This window comes from Phaethon aethereus (genome assembly GCF_964289735.1).
Source record: "Phaethon aethereus genome assembly, chromosome: 1".
NCBI lineage: Eukaryota > Metazoa > Chordata > Aves > Phaethontiformes > Phaethontidae > Phaethon > Phaethon aethereus.
The window spans coordinates 96,058,035-96,074,937 of record NC_138575.1 but is presented as its reverse complement, the minus strand read 5'-3'; the positions used below and the strand labels follow the sequence as shown (position 1 = coordinate 96,074,937).

Sequence of the window (16,903 nt, the reverse complement as noted above, 5' to 3'; positions counted from 1 at the left end):
AGAGGCGGATTTTGTACCAGATTTTGCTGTTGGCTGCTGCTAACACCCTTTATGTGTTCAGCCCAATGGTCAATGCCTCCCCTGTAATAGTGGAAATATTAATAGTGGGTTTATGTTCCAGGACAGCACCTTTTTAGCTGAACGGCCTTCAGCTGATGAATCAACTGTCAGCAATACGTTGCCCTTCGATTTCACCAAACCAGATTCCACATCAGATAGTGAACAGTCCAACGATAATGAAATCCAGCCAAGACCAGAAAATCTGGACTCTGAAGCCAGTTTGGCACCTGAAGCTCCACTCTCCTCAGAGGCTGATGTCACTTCTTTGCCTGATGGGCTGAATTTAGAGGATGGCAACCGAACTCCTGATTTGGTGACTGCACCAGTGTTAGGGCGTGATTCTGTGGACTCTCTGGAATGGCTTTCAGCCCCCAGTTCTTTAGATGGTAAGTTAATGCCACTGACTGAAGCTTAGGTTTGGATGCCAGAGCTTCCTGATACTCACCAAAGGTATAGTTCACCAAAATGACTTTTCAGAATGGTCTAAAAAATTGGCTACCTTTCTCTGATAGTTTTTACCTTTCCTGTGTGCATGTATCCAAGAACAATATGCTAAGGTAAAATGTTTGTTAGAGCTAATAATGTCTGTTGATCCCTTCAGGAAATGTTATGCACATGATACTTGCTTAATTGCACAGAAGTATTTTTGTATAGGGCATGTTCAGGTGATGCCGTGCAGAGATAACTGATCTCTGAAGTAGACTGACTAGCCTAAAGATGTGCCACACAGTTACTGCATTATTGCTTACTCTGCAGTCTTGACTTGGCCCAGAGAATACCTGAATGAAGAGTGGCAGAGGTCAGCAGGGATGACTTTGTCATACAAAGGCCATGGGAAGCATGCTGAATAGAGATCTACAGACAATAAAATGAATGTAATTTGTCACTTTTTATCATAAACAACAACTAATTGGAAACTTATTTTTATTTTTAGCATTTGAAGACACTGGACTATCTGAAGACCTTCTTTTGCCTTCAAGTCCTCCTCACTTTGTGCCTGAAGAACCTCCATCTACAGATGATTATGCAGTTCCTCTGATTTCTGCACCAACAGTGGCCTCTTCATCAGTCATAGAGACTGATATTGAAGAAACAGTATCTACTGCAAAGGAAGAAGTAACTTGGGGTAGTCCTGCAGGCAGTAGCAATGCAGACTCTGTGTTGCATGAGTCTGTGGAAGAAATTCCTTTTCCCTTAGAAGTACGCCCTATGGAAGATGAAACTGATATATATCTTGGAGATAGAATTATATATGATGATGGGTCTGGTTCAGCTTTTGATGGTTCGGGAAAAGAAATGGAATCGAGTATTTGGCCTTGGGAAGAAGCAACACTGGAACCAGTTTTCTACCCTGGTCCTGATAGCTGGCTTGAAGATGACAATCAATCTTTGTTAATCAGAACAGAGGATATTCCTGAAGGCGTGATCTTAGACTATATTCTTAACTCTAAGAATAAATTAGATGGTGATCGTTCCAAAGATGAGAGTGAAGGTATGGCCAGTAGAAAAGAAGATTTCCTCCATAAGTCTGAAGTATTTGTCTATCCAGACACTACAACTCCGCAGGTACCTCTGTTACAGACAGAAGAGCCATCATCTCCGGAACTATCTACACAGAGAGAACCATCAGGCATGTATGATTCTTCTGTTGTTAAACCATCCTTGGTTTCAGAGCCATCGGTGGACCATTCGTTTGTAGACATGCCAGCTGGAGAGGCCCCTGTCTCACCACACGATACAAGTCTGTCTGTGGAAGATAGTCTCCTTCCATCTACAGGGACCTTCAGTATGGAGCAACCTGAAGAGTCCAGTGTAGGTCAGAACATGATTTCTGAAGAAGATGAAAACCAAAAGGAAGACAGGACAATAGTAGAAGAACTATTCACAGTGGGCCAATCAGATGTAACTGAAGCTGCTACAATAGGCCACTTGGACACAAGCTCTTCAGAAACTGTTCTGACTGCAGATCCTTCCACTGTAAACACTGATGCTTCCACAGAAGAGCAGCCAACCCTAGATTCATCATTGGCAAGCCAAGACACTACTGGATCAGCAGTGAAGAAACCAGCTGATGTTTGGTCTACTGAGAGAACACTAGAAACTGCCACTCAAGTTTCAGCTGCAGCTCCATCTGTAATAGATCAGACCACTGTTTTAGAGGGCTTTGCTGTGCAGGGTGGTACAGACCATGACACATATGTTTCCATGAGCTTCAGCACTGTTATGAACTCTTACGTAACAGTGAGTGTAACAACAAGCACTGTTGAGCTTCCATCCCATCTCCCTCCGGTGGGATCCATGGCATCATCACCTGTGGCTACCTCAACAAAGTGGGGAGATGAAACAACAAGAGTCATGGATGATGTTTCAGTGGACCTGCATCGTGTGAGCACTGTCCACTTTTCTCCTGAGCTGACTGAGGAGGGAAGGAGCATGACTGAAAGTCACGTGGAGCTAACAACTCACGTCCAGTCCACAGAAATGGCCAGCGTGGCTTGGGCCACACATGAAAATCGCACTAGTACTCCTGTCCCGTCACGAGCTCTAGTCGTGTTTTTCAGTCTTCGGGTTACCAACATGATGTTTTCAGAGGACCTGTTTAATAAAAACTCCCCTGAATACAAAGCGTTGGAGCAGCGATTCTTGGAACTAGTAAGAATCACTTCGATGCTAAATGTCCATTACCCGGTAGACAAAAATTGTTGGTAGATAATAGTTTGTTGGCTCTCTTTTGCAGAGAACAACTGAAGACTGGTGTTTACAGATATTATTGGTATTATTTCCCTCAGTGGGAAAATTCTGTCTGGAAACGGGTGGGGTGTGTTGTTTGTCTTTTATTCAGCCAGCAGTCTTTCTAAAGTGTGACTTTTTAGTGCTATGGGCCAGATGCTCTGCTGATGTCAATAAATGTAGTGGTGTAGCTGAAGTCACTATGACGCTCCCCTTTACTTGCTTCCAGAGTGCCCTGTATTTAGTCTATAGGGAGAGAGAAGTAAATAAACTGGGGCTGTGGGGAGGTAACTTTTCTGCAACGCTTTCAGCCCATCCTAAGTAAGAGGTAGTTCAGGGAACTAAACTGGTCTTAAACTGACTCATGGCTAGCAAAGCCTCACAGGAGTTATACAGCACCGCTTGTCTAAATTTTAACCAGGAAATTCCCCTCTACGGGCTGAAATGAACATTTTGTTGCGGGAGATGAAGGGAGCAAAAGAGAGAGAGGGAAGGGGGACATGCTCAAAGGAAGTACCCTGTGAAACGATGAGTATGCCTGGTGCTTTGATCAAGGGAAAGTCCCAAGAACTGTATTTCTGAATTGTAGATTTTTGGAAACCGTGTGCAGATTGGTATATGCTTAAAAACTGTCTGAAGTACTTGGGCTCCTAGCAGGCTGCCAGCACAGGCCTCAATTGGGTAAAGTTTTAATGCCCTTGCTGTGGGATTTGCCTAAAATAATTGAGACTCCCACTGTTTGATGCACTAATAGTGCAACTGGCTTGAGTAGAGATGCAAAGATTCAGCTTTTCTGTCATGTCCCCTGTGTTGCAGCTGGTGCCCTACCTTCAGTCAAACCTGACGGGCTTCCAGAATCTGGAAATCCTGAACTTCAGAAATGGCAGCATTGTGGTGAACAGTCGAATGAAATTTGCCAAACCTGTGCCTCGGAACGTCACCAATGCTGTGTACATGATCCTGGAAGACTTCTGCAACACCGCGTATCACACCATGAACCTGGCCATTGATAAATACTCCCTGGATGTGGAATCAGGTAAGGATGGCCGGGAAATGAAGTTTGGAGCAAGGGACTTAGAGCAACATCTGCTTTAAGAACTTACTAAGGATCCCAGCAGCTCAGAGACTGCCCACTGCTTTCTGCAGGCTGGGCTTTGAAAGACAGTCTTTCACAGAGTTCAAACAAAAATCTGTTTTAGGTGAAAGAGATGAAAACCCAAGTGGGACCCAGACTGAGCAAACTATATGGGGCCCATATAGAAATATGGGGACAAAACCAGCTATGTAGTACTCCGTGTAACACCACTGCACTTTCACTGGGGCATGCGGGGGAAGGCTGGTCAACGAGAACAGTGGTGCCCATCTCTCCTGTGCTTAGCTTCATGTGTGGTTTGAACTTATTCCATGTGTTTGTTCCCATGGATAGTAGCTGTTTGGTTGCCAGGTAGGTATTGGCATAGGTAACAGCTGCTCCCTCAGTCTTGGGGTAAGGTCTTGGTTGAACTAAAAAATTACAGGCCCTCTTAGTTCACTCCTCCAATACAGGGAGAAAGTTTTTTCCAAGTTAGCCAGTAGTTGACCATATAAGCAACTCAGAAATTTATCAGGGTAGAGAAAAGTAACTGTGCTGACCTGTTGGCAAATGGTAGCTGTTCTTCTGAGGTAGCGCTCTCATAAAGACAGTCTAATTATCCACCCGAGAGTACTGAGAGAGCTGGCAGAGGAGCTTGCCAAGCCACTCTCCATCATTTATCAGCAGTCATGGTTAACAGGGGAGGTCCCAGAAGACTGGAGGCTTGCCAATGTGACGCCCGTCTACAAGAAAGGCCGGAAGGAGGATCCTAGGAACTACAGAACTGTCAGCCTGACCTCCGTACCAGGGAAGATTATAGAGCGGTTGGTCTTGAGAGTGCTCACAGGGCATCTGCAGGACAACCAAGCGATCAGGCCCAGCCAGCATCAGTTCATGAAAGGCAGGTCCTGCTTGACCAACCTGATCTCCTTCTATGATCAGGTGACCCGCCTAGTGGATGAGGGAAAGACTGTGGACGTTGTCTACCTGGACTTTAGTAAAGCCTTTGACAGCGTCTCCCACAGCATTCTCCTGGAGAAACTGGCGGCTCGTGGCTTAGACAGGTTTACTCTTTTCTGGGTGAGGAACTGGCTGGATGGCCGAGCCCAGAGAGTTGTGGTGAATGGTGTTAAATCCGGCTGGCAGCCGGTCACAAGCGGTGTTCCCCAGGGCTTGGTTCTGGGGCCGGTCTTGTTCAATATCTTTATTGATGATCTGGATGAGGGAATTGAGTGCTCCCTCAGTAAGTTTGCAGATGACACCAAGTTGGGTGGGAGTGTTGACCTGCTCGAGGGTAGGAGGGCTCTGCAGAGGGATCTGGACAGGCTGGATCGATGGGCAGAGGCCAACTGTATGAGGTTTAATAAGGCCAAGTGCAGGGTCCTGCACTTTGGCCACAACAACCCCATGCAACGCTACAGGCTTGGGGAGGAGTGGCTAGAGAGCTGCCTGGCGGAAAGGGACCTGGGGGTGCTGGTTGACAGCCGGCTGAACGTGAGCCAGCAGTGTGCCCAGGTGGGCAAGAAGGCCAACAGCGTCCTGGCCTGTATCAGAAATAGTGTGGCCAGCAGGAGTAGGGATGTGATTGTGCCCCCGTACTCAGCACTGGTGAGGCCGCACCTTGAATCCTGTGTTCAGTTTTGGGCCCCTCACTACAAGAAGGATGTTGAAGTGCTGGAGCGTGTCCAAAGAAGGGCACTGAAGCTGGTGAGGGGTCTGGAGCACAAGTCTTATGAGAAGCGGCTGAGGGAACTGGGGTTGTTTAGTCTGGAGAAGAGGAGGCTGAGAGGAGACCTTATTGCTCTCTACAACTAGCTGAAAGGGGGTTGTGGTGAGGTGGGTGTTGGTCTCTTCTCCCAAGTAACTAGTGATAGGACAAGAGGAAATGGCCTCAAGTTGCGCCAGGGGAGGTTTAGATTGGATATTAGGAAAAATTTCTTCACTGAGAGAGTGGTCAGGCATTGGAACAGGCTGCCCAGGGAGGTGGTGGAGTCACCATCTCCGGAAGTGTTCAAAAAACGAGTGGATGTGGCGCTTTAGAACATGGTTTAGGGGACATGGTGGTGTTGGATTAATGGTTGGACTTGATGATCTTGAAGGTCCTTTCCAACCTAGTGATTCTGTGATTCTGTGATTAGCATGGCAAATCTTCTGATACTGATTGTTTAACTGTATGCCAGCCCTCTTAAGCTTGATACAAGTGAGAGATCTCAAAGGCTACAACCTTGTGTTACTTGCAAAGGCAAATCACCTCTCAGAAGGTGCTGAACGCCTGAAGTCCTCATGCCTTTCCCTGTATACTGCTTAGATTTTCTATAACAAGAAATACTGGCAAGAGATTGGCAGCGTTTTACTTGTTTGCAAAATATAGTTCCAGCAGACAGAGGACATCTGAGGTACTGCATGTTCCAGTAAGGAAAAAAAAACTTTTACACTTGCTTTTTTAACTGGCTTGTTGGGTGGTCTTAGCCACATGCACTGTGCAGAGATAACACCGCTGCCTAGTGCTTGTTGGCCTTTGCAGAACCTTTTGCTACTCAGGAAAGACACATGCTGGATTTTTGCGGATTATTTTAACTAAGAGATCATTAGAGAAAATGGCAGCAGGCAGCCTGCGCTTTGCCTCAGTTCAGGTTCTCCTCTATCATTAGTATTTTCTGCTTTGTGTGTTCTCAGGTGAGCAAGCAGATCCCTGCAAGTTCCAGGCCTGCAATGAATTCTCCGAATGCTTAGTAAATCGCTGGAGTGGGGAAGCTGAGTGTGTCTGCAATCCTGGCTACCTAAGCATCGACGGGCTGCCATGCAACAGCATCTGTGATCTGCAACCAAACTTTTGCCTGAATGATGGGAAGTGTGACATAAGCCCTGGGCAAGGGGCCATCTGCAGGTGGGTCATCCTGCTGTTGGAAGTACGTGCTTCCTGTATGAAAACCCCTTATTGTCTCCTCTGTTGTATCATTCAACAAGATTTGTACAAAATTCTGTAAGATAATGTATAACAGGTGAGATGATACTGATTATCATTCATGGTATGCTGCTGAGCAGAGGTCTGAATATTAATGTTAGTCTTCCTATGCAAATATTAGAAATGAGACAGTAACAAATAACTCTTAACAGAATAGAAACATCAGGAAATAAAACTAACTAGGAAAAATGTTAGTGATGGAACATAAACGGAGTCGTTCAAATCACCTTCATTGACCTTTGGGGACAGAATTTATCTCCAGAGGTTTTCTCAAATAGCACAGTGTTAGATAATGTCATAAGATGTATGAGAGTTAATGCCATCACAAAAATTCACATAGCATAAATATATTAAAAATAGTGCTCTTGCTTAAGAAAAAGTCATAAAAGTAAATCATTGGCCATTTGGGAAAAATCATTTGTGGTTCATAAAAAGATCAAGGCACAGGCCCCCTGGTTCAAATTTTTGCTCTTAAAAAGATACAGAAGCTTTTGAACAAGATCTCTGTATTTTATAGGTAATTGAAAAGGCTTGGTACAAGATACAGAGAAATTGATGGCCCCTCTGACATTGCACTTATTTTTTTCCTTTTCAAGTAATGTAACCATCCATTTTTAAAAACAAAATACACCTATCAACAAAAGGTATGAGACTTGCTGCAAAAAAGGAAATTACTACTAATAGTTATTACTTATATTACCTCAGATGATTTAATAAAAGCTTACCTAGAATGTCTCTAAATTCAGTCTTAGAGTCCTAGCAGTTAACAGAAGAAATAAAAATGTTTTTAAAGCTACAAAAATAGATACTATCACAGATGTACTATAAATTTTATCATATTTGTGTAATAGTGTTAATTAGAAACAAGTATCTGAACTCAAGCATGCTCTGGGCAGCATTTACTAAGAACTTTTTGAAAAATTTGAAGTATTGCTTACTACTTTCAGAAACTATTTCAGATATTTATGTTAGAAGACTTAATTTACTGATGTTTCTTATTAGTAAGGTTCATTGCTGTGAGGGGTCGTAATACCTTAAAATTCTTCGAGTTTTTATAGCAAGAACTCCCAAACACACACAATGCAAATATATTATTTTACTGGTACACTTAAAGTCAGCATTAACGATAAAGTTCTCATGTTCAAAACCACAGCAAGGCAGAAATAATGAATGCTCCTTTGGGCAACTGTTCCAAAGACACACTCTTGGAGACGCACTTCTTTCCAGTCATTTATTTTATGTATTTATTTAAATAACCATTGTGGTGTTCACTACACTATAAACATTCCTCTCATTTAACACTCCTTCATTAGTATTTACATAGTATTTACATTACAATATGAATAAGACAACTGCTTTCTACCTTTACAGTGTTTGGTATGTCACAAGCGAGCCCCAATCAAGGCATCACTTTTTACATAATCTAAACACCCTCCAGTTTTAACACATCACAGGACACTCTAAATTGCAAAAACCATAGGCTTTTTCCATCACAAATGAACTATTCTTTTATTTTACTTATCTTCACTCAGTTCAGTAATTGTGGTTGTTTGGCCTGGAGAAGAGAAGGCTCTGGGAAGACCATACTGCAGCCTTCCAGTACTTAAAGGGGGCCTATAAGAAAGATGGGAACGGACTTTTTAGCAGGGCCTGTAGTGATAGGATGAGGGGTAATGGCTGTAAACTAAAAGAGGGCAGATTTAGACTAGACATAAGGAAACAATATTTCCACAATGAGGGTGGTGAAACTGGCCCAGGTTGCCCAGAGAGGTGGTAGATGCCCCATCCCCGGAAACATTCCAGGTCAGGTTGGACGGGGCTCTGAGCAACCTGATCTAGTTGAAGATGTCCCTGCTCATTGCACGGGGGCTGGGCTAGATGACCTTTAAAGGTCCCTTCCAACCCAAACGATGATTCTATACCAACAAGGCTGTTCACAATAATAGTAATAAAAACAGTTGGTGCTTGAACATGCGAAGGTAATTATTGAGGTGACTTAACTGAGGGCACATCAAAACAGGAAGTTAAATACAATTACATTAAACAAAGCTTCTGCTGATGTTTAATTTCCCTGTGTTTCTTTGTTGCAGGTGTCGTGTGGGAGAGAACTGGTGGTACAGAGGGGAGCACTGTGAAGAATACGTGTCTGAGCCACTGGTTGTGGGTATTGCAATTGCTTCTGTGGCAGGATTCCTTCTTGTGGCATCTGCTGTCATCTTCTTCTTGGCCAGGACCCTTCGAGACCAGTACACAAAGAGCGACACCGAGGACTCACAGGGGTAAGCCACACCATCTAATATTTTAAAATGTCTGCTACAATAAGGATGATTCTGGCGTAAATCTCATATCACACAGTTGACAAGCAACAGGATATACAGGTGCCTTCAAATGCCAGGCTTCCTTAATCTATCTGCTGCCCTTCCAGGCTGCAGAGAAGCTCACAGTTTGTTTATTGCTCCCCCAGGCAGGGTGACAGCCTCTCGTCCATTGAGAACGCAGTTAAATACAACCCTATGTATGAAAGTGATACGACTGGCTACAGCCATTATTACCGGAGATACCCTCAGCTAACGTCCTACAGTTCTACCAGTGCAGAGACATCCACAGACTACAGCAGTGAAGAGATCAGGCACATTTATGAAAACAGTGAGCTTACTAAGGAGGTAAATGGCCTTGTTTTCATAGTGGCACGGAAAAGATCATAGCATCATAGAATGGTTTTGTTGTCCCAAAAGTGGGATCGTATACCCGGTGTGCAACACACCAATACACACACAGAGTAATTTTACTTATAGCGTATTTGCGCAGATATGGGTGCTAGGTGGTATTCCACAAAGTTAGCACACCACACAGAGGAATCGCCACACATTTGTCCTGTTACATGATTTGAGAAAACAATAGAGAATTCAGCCAAGTTTACATTCATTGGCTAGTAATTACCACATTACTTATTATTGGTTACACGTATTTAAATTGGCACACAGGCTCCTCAAAAGAGTGAGGGGGTAATTTGCATCATCCCTCAACTGAGTCGGTGGTCACGATCTCCCCCTGCCACCTTTACCTTTACCCCAGTTACTGGGGATTCTGCTGACCTCATGGCAGTTGCATTTTTCAAGAGTGCAGGAACAGCTAAGTCTTCAGGGTCTACTGCTTAAGTACAAATGCTTCTTCATCTTCTTGACCACCAGATCCAGCTTCATTAATCTTTTTTTGATTGTGTTAACTCTAACCAACCTGCACACTAGAGTCTTCCATTTGCCTCAGATACAATTTTGGGTTGGAAAGGACCTTAAAGATCACCTCGTTCCAACCCCCCTGCCATGGGCAGGGACACCTTTTCCACTAGACCAGGTTGCTCAAAGCCCCATCCAGCCTGGCCTTGAACACTTCCAGGGATGCGACATCCACAGCTTCTACGGGCAACCTGTTCTACTGTCTCACCACCCTCACAGTGAGGAATTTCTTCCTTCTATCTAATCTGAATTTACCCTTTTCCAGTTTAAAGACATTACATGTAAACAATAAGCTTATTCCACACTTGTAACCTGAGAGGTGGCCCCAGTGTCTATGCTCTAGATAAACAAGTTGCAACTATGGCTGCTGCAACTATTTAAGAGAAGGGAGAAAGGATTTCTCTCCCTGCTTGCTATTAGGTATAGAGAAAGGAATGGGTGTGTTCTGACCTATGATGAATTTCACATGATAAAGGCGCTGACTGCTTAAGTAACTTCATGGGAGTTGGGAACGTTTGCTGCTGTATTGCTCGAAATGGCCTTTAGCTTTTCATGCCAACTACCGTATGTAAGAGTAGTTATGCAGTGAAAACCTAGCCCATCCAGGCCTTTTTACAGTTGTGGTTTGTTTTTTTAAAGAAGTTTAGGTCTTTCTCTGACCTGCAAGTGACATCACATCATTATCCTTTCTTCCTGTATATGCAGTATCCAGGGTTTACGCTAGAAGGCTAAAGGGAAGGGATTTACATCCAGGAACTAACCACAAATCCTTAAGCAACCATGAGAGGTGTGAATCCAGCCTGTAGCTGGGCTTGTAGGCAAAGTATCTATGAGAGATAAATGGGTTTGTTAAAGCCTGTTGAAATGCCACACTCTATCCAAACCCTGGTTTTGATTTTAAAGGAAAGTATTACTGGACTGCAATGAAATGCTTCACTTAAAAAACTGCCAAAAAAACCCCCAACCAAACAGCATAAAGAAGAATTTTAGTATTGGAGTGCCCAATTTCAAACTCTACTCCTTGAAGTAGCAAAGCATATGAGTTTTATTTTCCAAAACCCAGAAATCAGTTATTTCAGAATAGAAATACTATTTAGTATTCTAATTTCTGTTATGTACTTACAATTGTTTTTCTTGTATTCTAGGAAATTCAGGACAGAATTCGAATTATAGAGCTCTACGCTAAAGACCGTCAGTTTGCAGAGTTTGTTAGGCAGCATCAAATGTGAGTGAAATGTCTTGTCTGGTTAACTCCTTTGATGTTTCTTCATGTGGCTTTTACTACATTACTGTCTTTTTCATATGAAGGGTCTAGAAACACTGGGCCAGCAGAGGTTAAGATTTCAACATTATTTCTGAAGTGGTTCAACCCTTTCAAAGTACTTAAAATAATCAGTATCAAAAGTAGATAGCCCAGGAAGGTATATTAAAAGCAGTGAAGAGAAATCCCAAAGTTAATGGGTGTCAGAGAAGCACTGACATCAATTTAGGTCCTTAAAAGCACAGATAGAACCTTCTTAACTCTTCTACTGTAGTTACTATTGTCTGGTGTCCTATTTAAAAGTTTATCTTGAATTCTCAAGACACGGCAACTGACCAAAACCCAACAGATCACTAGTACAACCCTCTCTGGTATAGTGGGCACATTACAGTTCGTTGGGTTAGTTTGAAAGATACTGTAGTACAATTCCTTGGGATCCTATTAAAAATAGCTACAGTAGCAAAAATCCTGTGTTCCAAGATCACCAACTATACTTTTTTTTAATTGAAAGCAACAGCAGTTCACATTTTTCCATGTCAGTTGTTCATTTTTTCATCTTGAGAAGAATCAGCATCTAAATTTTCCACAGCTGGAAAGTAGTAAGGGCTACCTCATATAAGCCTTGAATCCAATGTTTGAAAGAGACTAACTTAATCATTGCTTCTCTGTTTTTCATTTCAGGAAGCTGCTTTAAGAAAAAAAGAAAACGGTAGAATGCATGTGGGAGATAAAGACTACCTTGTTGCTATAGCAATGGGCTCAGATGTAACTGCAAAGTTACTTATAGTCTTAACATTGCATGGATGGATACAGATGTTTTCTAAATGAGTGGCTAAAATGTACATATATCTGTTTATCTCAATTACTTCTGGCTTTTCTGATCACCTTTTAAAAATGTCACTTTACACAGAAGTGGCAGAGGTTAGGAAAGTTCATTTTTCTTAACTCTGAAATGGACAGTGAAAGTTTGTATACCAAGGCAAAAAATCTCCTCAGGTAAGAGAAGATACATGCACAACTGAAATAAAATGCACATTTAAAATCCCTGTCTGGCATTTATCCCCTCACTGGAGGCTACTGTAGCCATTTCACAGGTATAAAGCACTAGTGGAAAGAAGTATTTGGTTTGTTCATGAATGATTTGTAGGGGAGAACTATTGTGCTAGAATTATGTTAGCGTTATTTTAAAGCATTCCCATTATAAACACAAACATGTGTTTGTGTTTTTTGTGTACAGATGCCTGATGTACATTTTGTCACCTGGCATTAGCAAAAGAGAAGATGGCCCTGAGCCTGCAGGCCCAAAGGGAGAGCCCTAACAATAAATGTCACTGCTGAGTGTCAGCGACCATGCAGGGTGCCTCAGTGAGGTGGGGCAGGACTTCTGCAGTACAGGACAGTGCTTTTAAAGCCAAGATGGTTGGTTCTCCAGCTGTTCCTGACAGAGGCACAGAAGGCCTTCTGGCATACAAATGTTCTGTGAAGCTTAAGTGATTCACGGTGACTTTTTTTTGTATGTAGACAATTTGTTGGGTATTTTATAAGTTAATATGTATTATTTATTTGTTGTGTATTTCCCTACCAGCTTATTTCAATAATGGGTTCAACTGTTGAAATAGAAAGATGAATAGTTTAATGATGAAATACTACAGTGGCATTTGTGCCCATCCTTTTTAACACCTATTAAATGTTTGCTCAACATTGAATTCAGCCAAGTAATAGTTAACTTTACTGAACTGGGCAATAGCCTGCCATGAGCTCTGTTTCAAAATCAGGCTGTGGTATTTAAATGCATGCATATTTGGGGTGGCAGCAACTTCCTATGGGGAAGGGAAAAATTAGATTATTCTTGGCTTAGTGGAAGTCAGTGTAGAATTCCTTAAACAGAAGTTGTCAGCCTGAAACATTTTAAAATAGCTGAATTGAGAGAGGGACCTCCTGAGGTACAGAAACAGAGTTTTATCTCAAAGTTATGAAGCGAGGTGTGACATGTTGAGGTGTGCTAGGGCTCTGTTCAGTCACCCAGCGTCTCTTGTTCAAGGCATTAACACTGCTGTCAGGGTTAGGGCAGACTGAGTCTCACATTAGCTTCTGCCAGCAAAACAAGGCCAAGTTATTAGTTCTACAAAGTCTGTAGCTCTCAGCCCACATGTGCCAACAGCCACCTGATACTTTTTAAGAGCTAAGTGATAGTGAGAATTATGTACTTGTCTATAGGCAGCTTACCTAAACAAGTGAATATTTCAATGCAGTTCTTCTATGTGTTCTGGAGAATCTCACTGGATCACTTGCGTAGTACCTTCTTGCCTTGAGTGGCAGGGTGCACATATCAGAGCCACGCGTCTGTCAAAGAAATGCTTACATAAAGCACTGTAAGCCCAAGTAACACAAGACAGCAGCAAGTAACACGGTGCTGCTGAACACTGTTGTGACCAGATGTTATGAGACAGAGGCCACATTCTGCTGGGTGACCCCCAGGCTCTCAAAGCAGCTGGTCCAGAGTTTGAGGCACAGCCCACTCCCTCCTGCCCCCACAGCAGCATGGCTGAGCCTTCCTGTTACACCAAGGCCTTGCGATCACGGTAACTGTACAACGTAGAAAAGTAAAGTAAAGTAAAGTACTGTGCTCAGGCTAGGCATCAACTTATGACTCATTTCTGTGCAGCTGGGCTACCAGCCCTGGGAGCCATCTTCAGTGCTGTTCCTGCTAAGTAGCACAGCAGTGGATGGTGGCTGGGTTCAGGTATGTTTTAAAGGTACTCTGCTATTTGCTGGGCGCAAGCTGAGGAGAGTCTTGGTTACACTGAGTATACAGTGAATCTTTTCTTTGTGTGTGTTTGTGTATACATATGAACATAATGGTACCTTATTTTCACTGCAATAAAAGAATTATTTCCAAAATATTTTTTCTATAAAATTAATGTAGAGACCGTGAGTTTGATATGAAGAGAGAAGGTATATTATATTATATATACAATTATATGTTTTTTTTTTTTCCTCCAGAGTTGGTTAAGCTGTTAAACTCCTTTGCTAACAAAAGTGCCAAATGTAGTTCATTATCACTTGCAAGGTTATATTCTGAAAATTCATGCTGGAAAGCACATAACTGAGAGCTTTGCTTTCAACTAAGCTCTTTGCTTATTTTGAAGATGTTTCAGCTCTAATCAAAGAGCTGAAAGATGTTGTTACTGAGGTGATCTTGAAGTCTTAAAAACAAAAACAAACACCCCCCCTTCAAACCTCTTCATCTAAACGGTTTGATGATGCATCTTGCAACATGCCAAGAAGAACTTAAGTTGCTTTCTTTGATAAGTTCCCAATCCAAGGCAGAGACAAAGAACTCTAAGTGTCCTAAGAAAAAAACCAAACCCAAACCAGCTCTGTGTAACAAATCTACCAGTATTATCAGTTAACCCAAACCAGCTCTGTGTAACAAATCTACCAGTATTATCAGTTAACATGCAGTTTTTCACTCCGTAGAAGTGTAAAGTGTGGGTTTGAATGACTTGGCTTAATTTAAGAACATGGACAAAAGCAGTTCTTGTTTACTGAACCCTGACAGGTCTGTCAGCTGCCCCTTTAACAGGGGGTCTCAAACACACAGCAACCCATGTTGGACCACAGTGCCATGTACTGCAAAAACCACTGGGTGTAGGTTCTGCCTATGCTATTTTTGGGGTCTCTCAAGGCCTTCCCCCTTTCACACCTCAAGGCACCAGTCCACAGTGGTAGAATTCTGCCATGGCTGGAAATTCAAACAGGGAACAAGCATTCCGAACTGCAAGGCTGACAACATTTCAGGAGCTTTTTAGTGAAGGACAGAGCCTTGACAGCAAAAGAATACTCTGTATCTTTTAGCTATTATTGTGTTATGGTCCAGTCTGTGGAGTTCATGTATCATGAGCTAACAATTTGGTCCCAGAAGACATTTCTTCAGGTTGAGATAGCTGAAATGATTATTTTCTCCTATCTCCTCCAAAACAAGGAACCATGGATAAAGTTTAGATTTTTAAGAACTCACATCTTAATTACTAAAATGGAAAAAGCCTTTAACAAGCAAGACTTTCACTCATGTTCCTCATCAGACCTGCTGGAATGGGTTCTTGTCAAAAGCTGCAAAAGGAGCATGAGGAGGACTCTGCACACTCTTCCACAAGGAGTCTGTGGAGACCAGGCATGCTAAGGTGCTAGAGCTCCAGCACTGGGAGAGTCATATCCTATGGAAAGCATAAGTATACAAAGCAAAAGTATTCACCAACACCAATTTATCTGTCTATCTGTAAGCACTGTAGGACAGACACAGACTGACTTTGTACAGCATATGGAATGTGACAGGGCATTGTTGCTATTTAAATATTAGTAAAAAGCACACAGCAATTTCATGGCACTTTGTTTACTTGAAGTGTACTGTAACACCAGCAGCATTTCTGTCCTATCTTTCCAGTACTTGATCCAGTTTGGGAACAGACCCTTTTTATGTTCTATGTAACATCCATCCATTCACTTTCGTTTCCCAACTGAAAAAAAAAAAAAACCAAAAAACATCCAGTGCTCTTTCTGGGCCAGGAAAGGGAATTTTTTCATTTGTCAGTCCAAGCAGGGAAGTTTTGCTTTTGCTACATTCAACACTGGTCGGCTCTCCTACTCCAGATTTTTAATGATTCCCCAGGACTTTCAATTAAGTTCCTGGCCTCGGACTCTCAACCCACGCTGCCACTCACCCTCCTTGCTGGGTCACCCACTGCCACTTAGCAGTGAGAAACACACTCACAGCAGGCAGCTCTGCTTGGAGGATGCCAAAAAGTTGCAGGACTAAAATGGCAGCTTTCCTGAGGTGCTACAGTTCTTCAGAAGGAGTCAGCTGAAGGCCCCCTCAAAACCTGTGCTTTTAGTTTTCCTGTGTTTGCAATTCAACACAAAACCAGATTTTGACTCTTACTCGTTTCAGGATGAAAAATACCCTTACTACTGGAATTTTGTGGGACACATGCCAATTGTTTTTTTAAATCAGCACATCTAAGGACTATGTTTATGTATTATATAAGTTGGAGTAAACTATACTTTTATAAGTAAGTGACCTTTTATAAGGGAACACCCCCTCATCAGCTCTCATTTATACAATGAAAATAACAAAAAATACTATCTGTCTTGAATCATTGGAGGTTGAAATGTTATTGAAAAGCCTCATATTAAACACAAATCAGAGTTAGCGTTAACTGGAGTTGTGATTGCATCTCCACAGCTGATTACCAGATGGGGAAACTATGCCTTTCTGGAAAGGCTGACGTAGCTTGAACAGAAATGAAAGCAGGAACAATAATGGATGCAGCCATACAGCAAAACTTTATGCAGTAATGTGGGCATATGGCTGGATGAAAGAGGGCAAGGGAAGAGGCAGAGTCCCAGTGTGAACATACAAGCAATCCCAAGAGGGAAAGACCTCCATCTACTCGCAGGAGACAGCTATAAGGAAATTCACTCAGCTCCAGCTAGAGCGGATTACAGAGTGATTAAATGATCTCTCATCCCAGGAAAAGGAGGGGGATGCAAAGCACTTCTAGCAGCAGTGCAGGGCTCAA

The 16,903-nt window shown here is 42.6% G+C and overlaps 1 protein-coding gene across 1 annotated transcript in view; it reads left to right on the top strand.

The window, feature by feature from the left end:
* IMPG2 (interphotoreceptor matrix proteoglycan 2) overlaps nt 1–11,292 on the top strand; it is a gene marked incomplete at its 3' end in the record, with an annotated part of 63,275 nt that extends 51,983 nt beyond the window's left edge. Inside the window, exons 12-18 of the mRNA XM_082014419.1 lie at nt 122–446; nt 995–2,712; nt 3,607–3,826; nt 6,539–6,749; nt 8,918–9,106; nt 9,292–9,490; nt 11,209–11,292. Coding sequence (XP_081870545.1) covers nt 122–446; nt 995–2,712; nt 3,607–3,826; nt 6,539–6,749; nt 8,918–9,106; nt 9,292–9,490; nt 11,209–11,292 — 2,946 coding nt within the window. The remainder of the gene's footprint in view (nt 1–121; nt 447–994; nt 2,713–3,606; nt 3,827–6,538; nt 6,750–8,917; nt 9,107–9,291; nt 9,491–11,208) is intronic.
* Between the last annotated feature and the right edge of the window lie 5,611 nt (nt 11,293–16,903).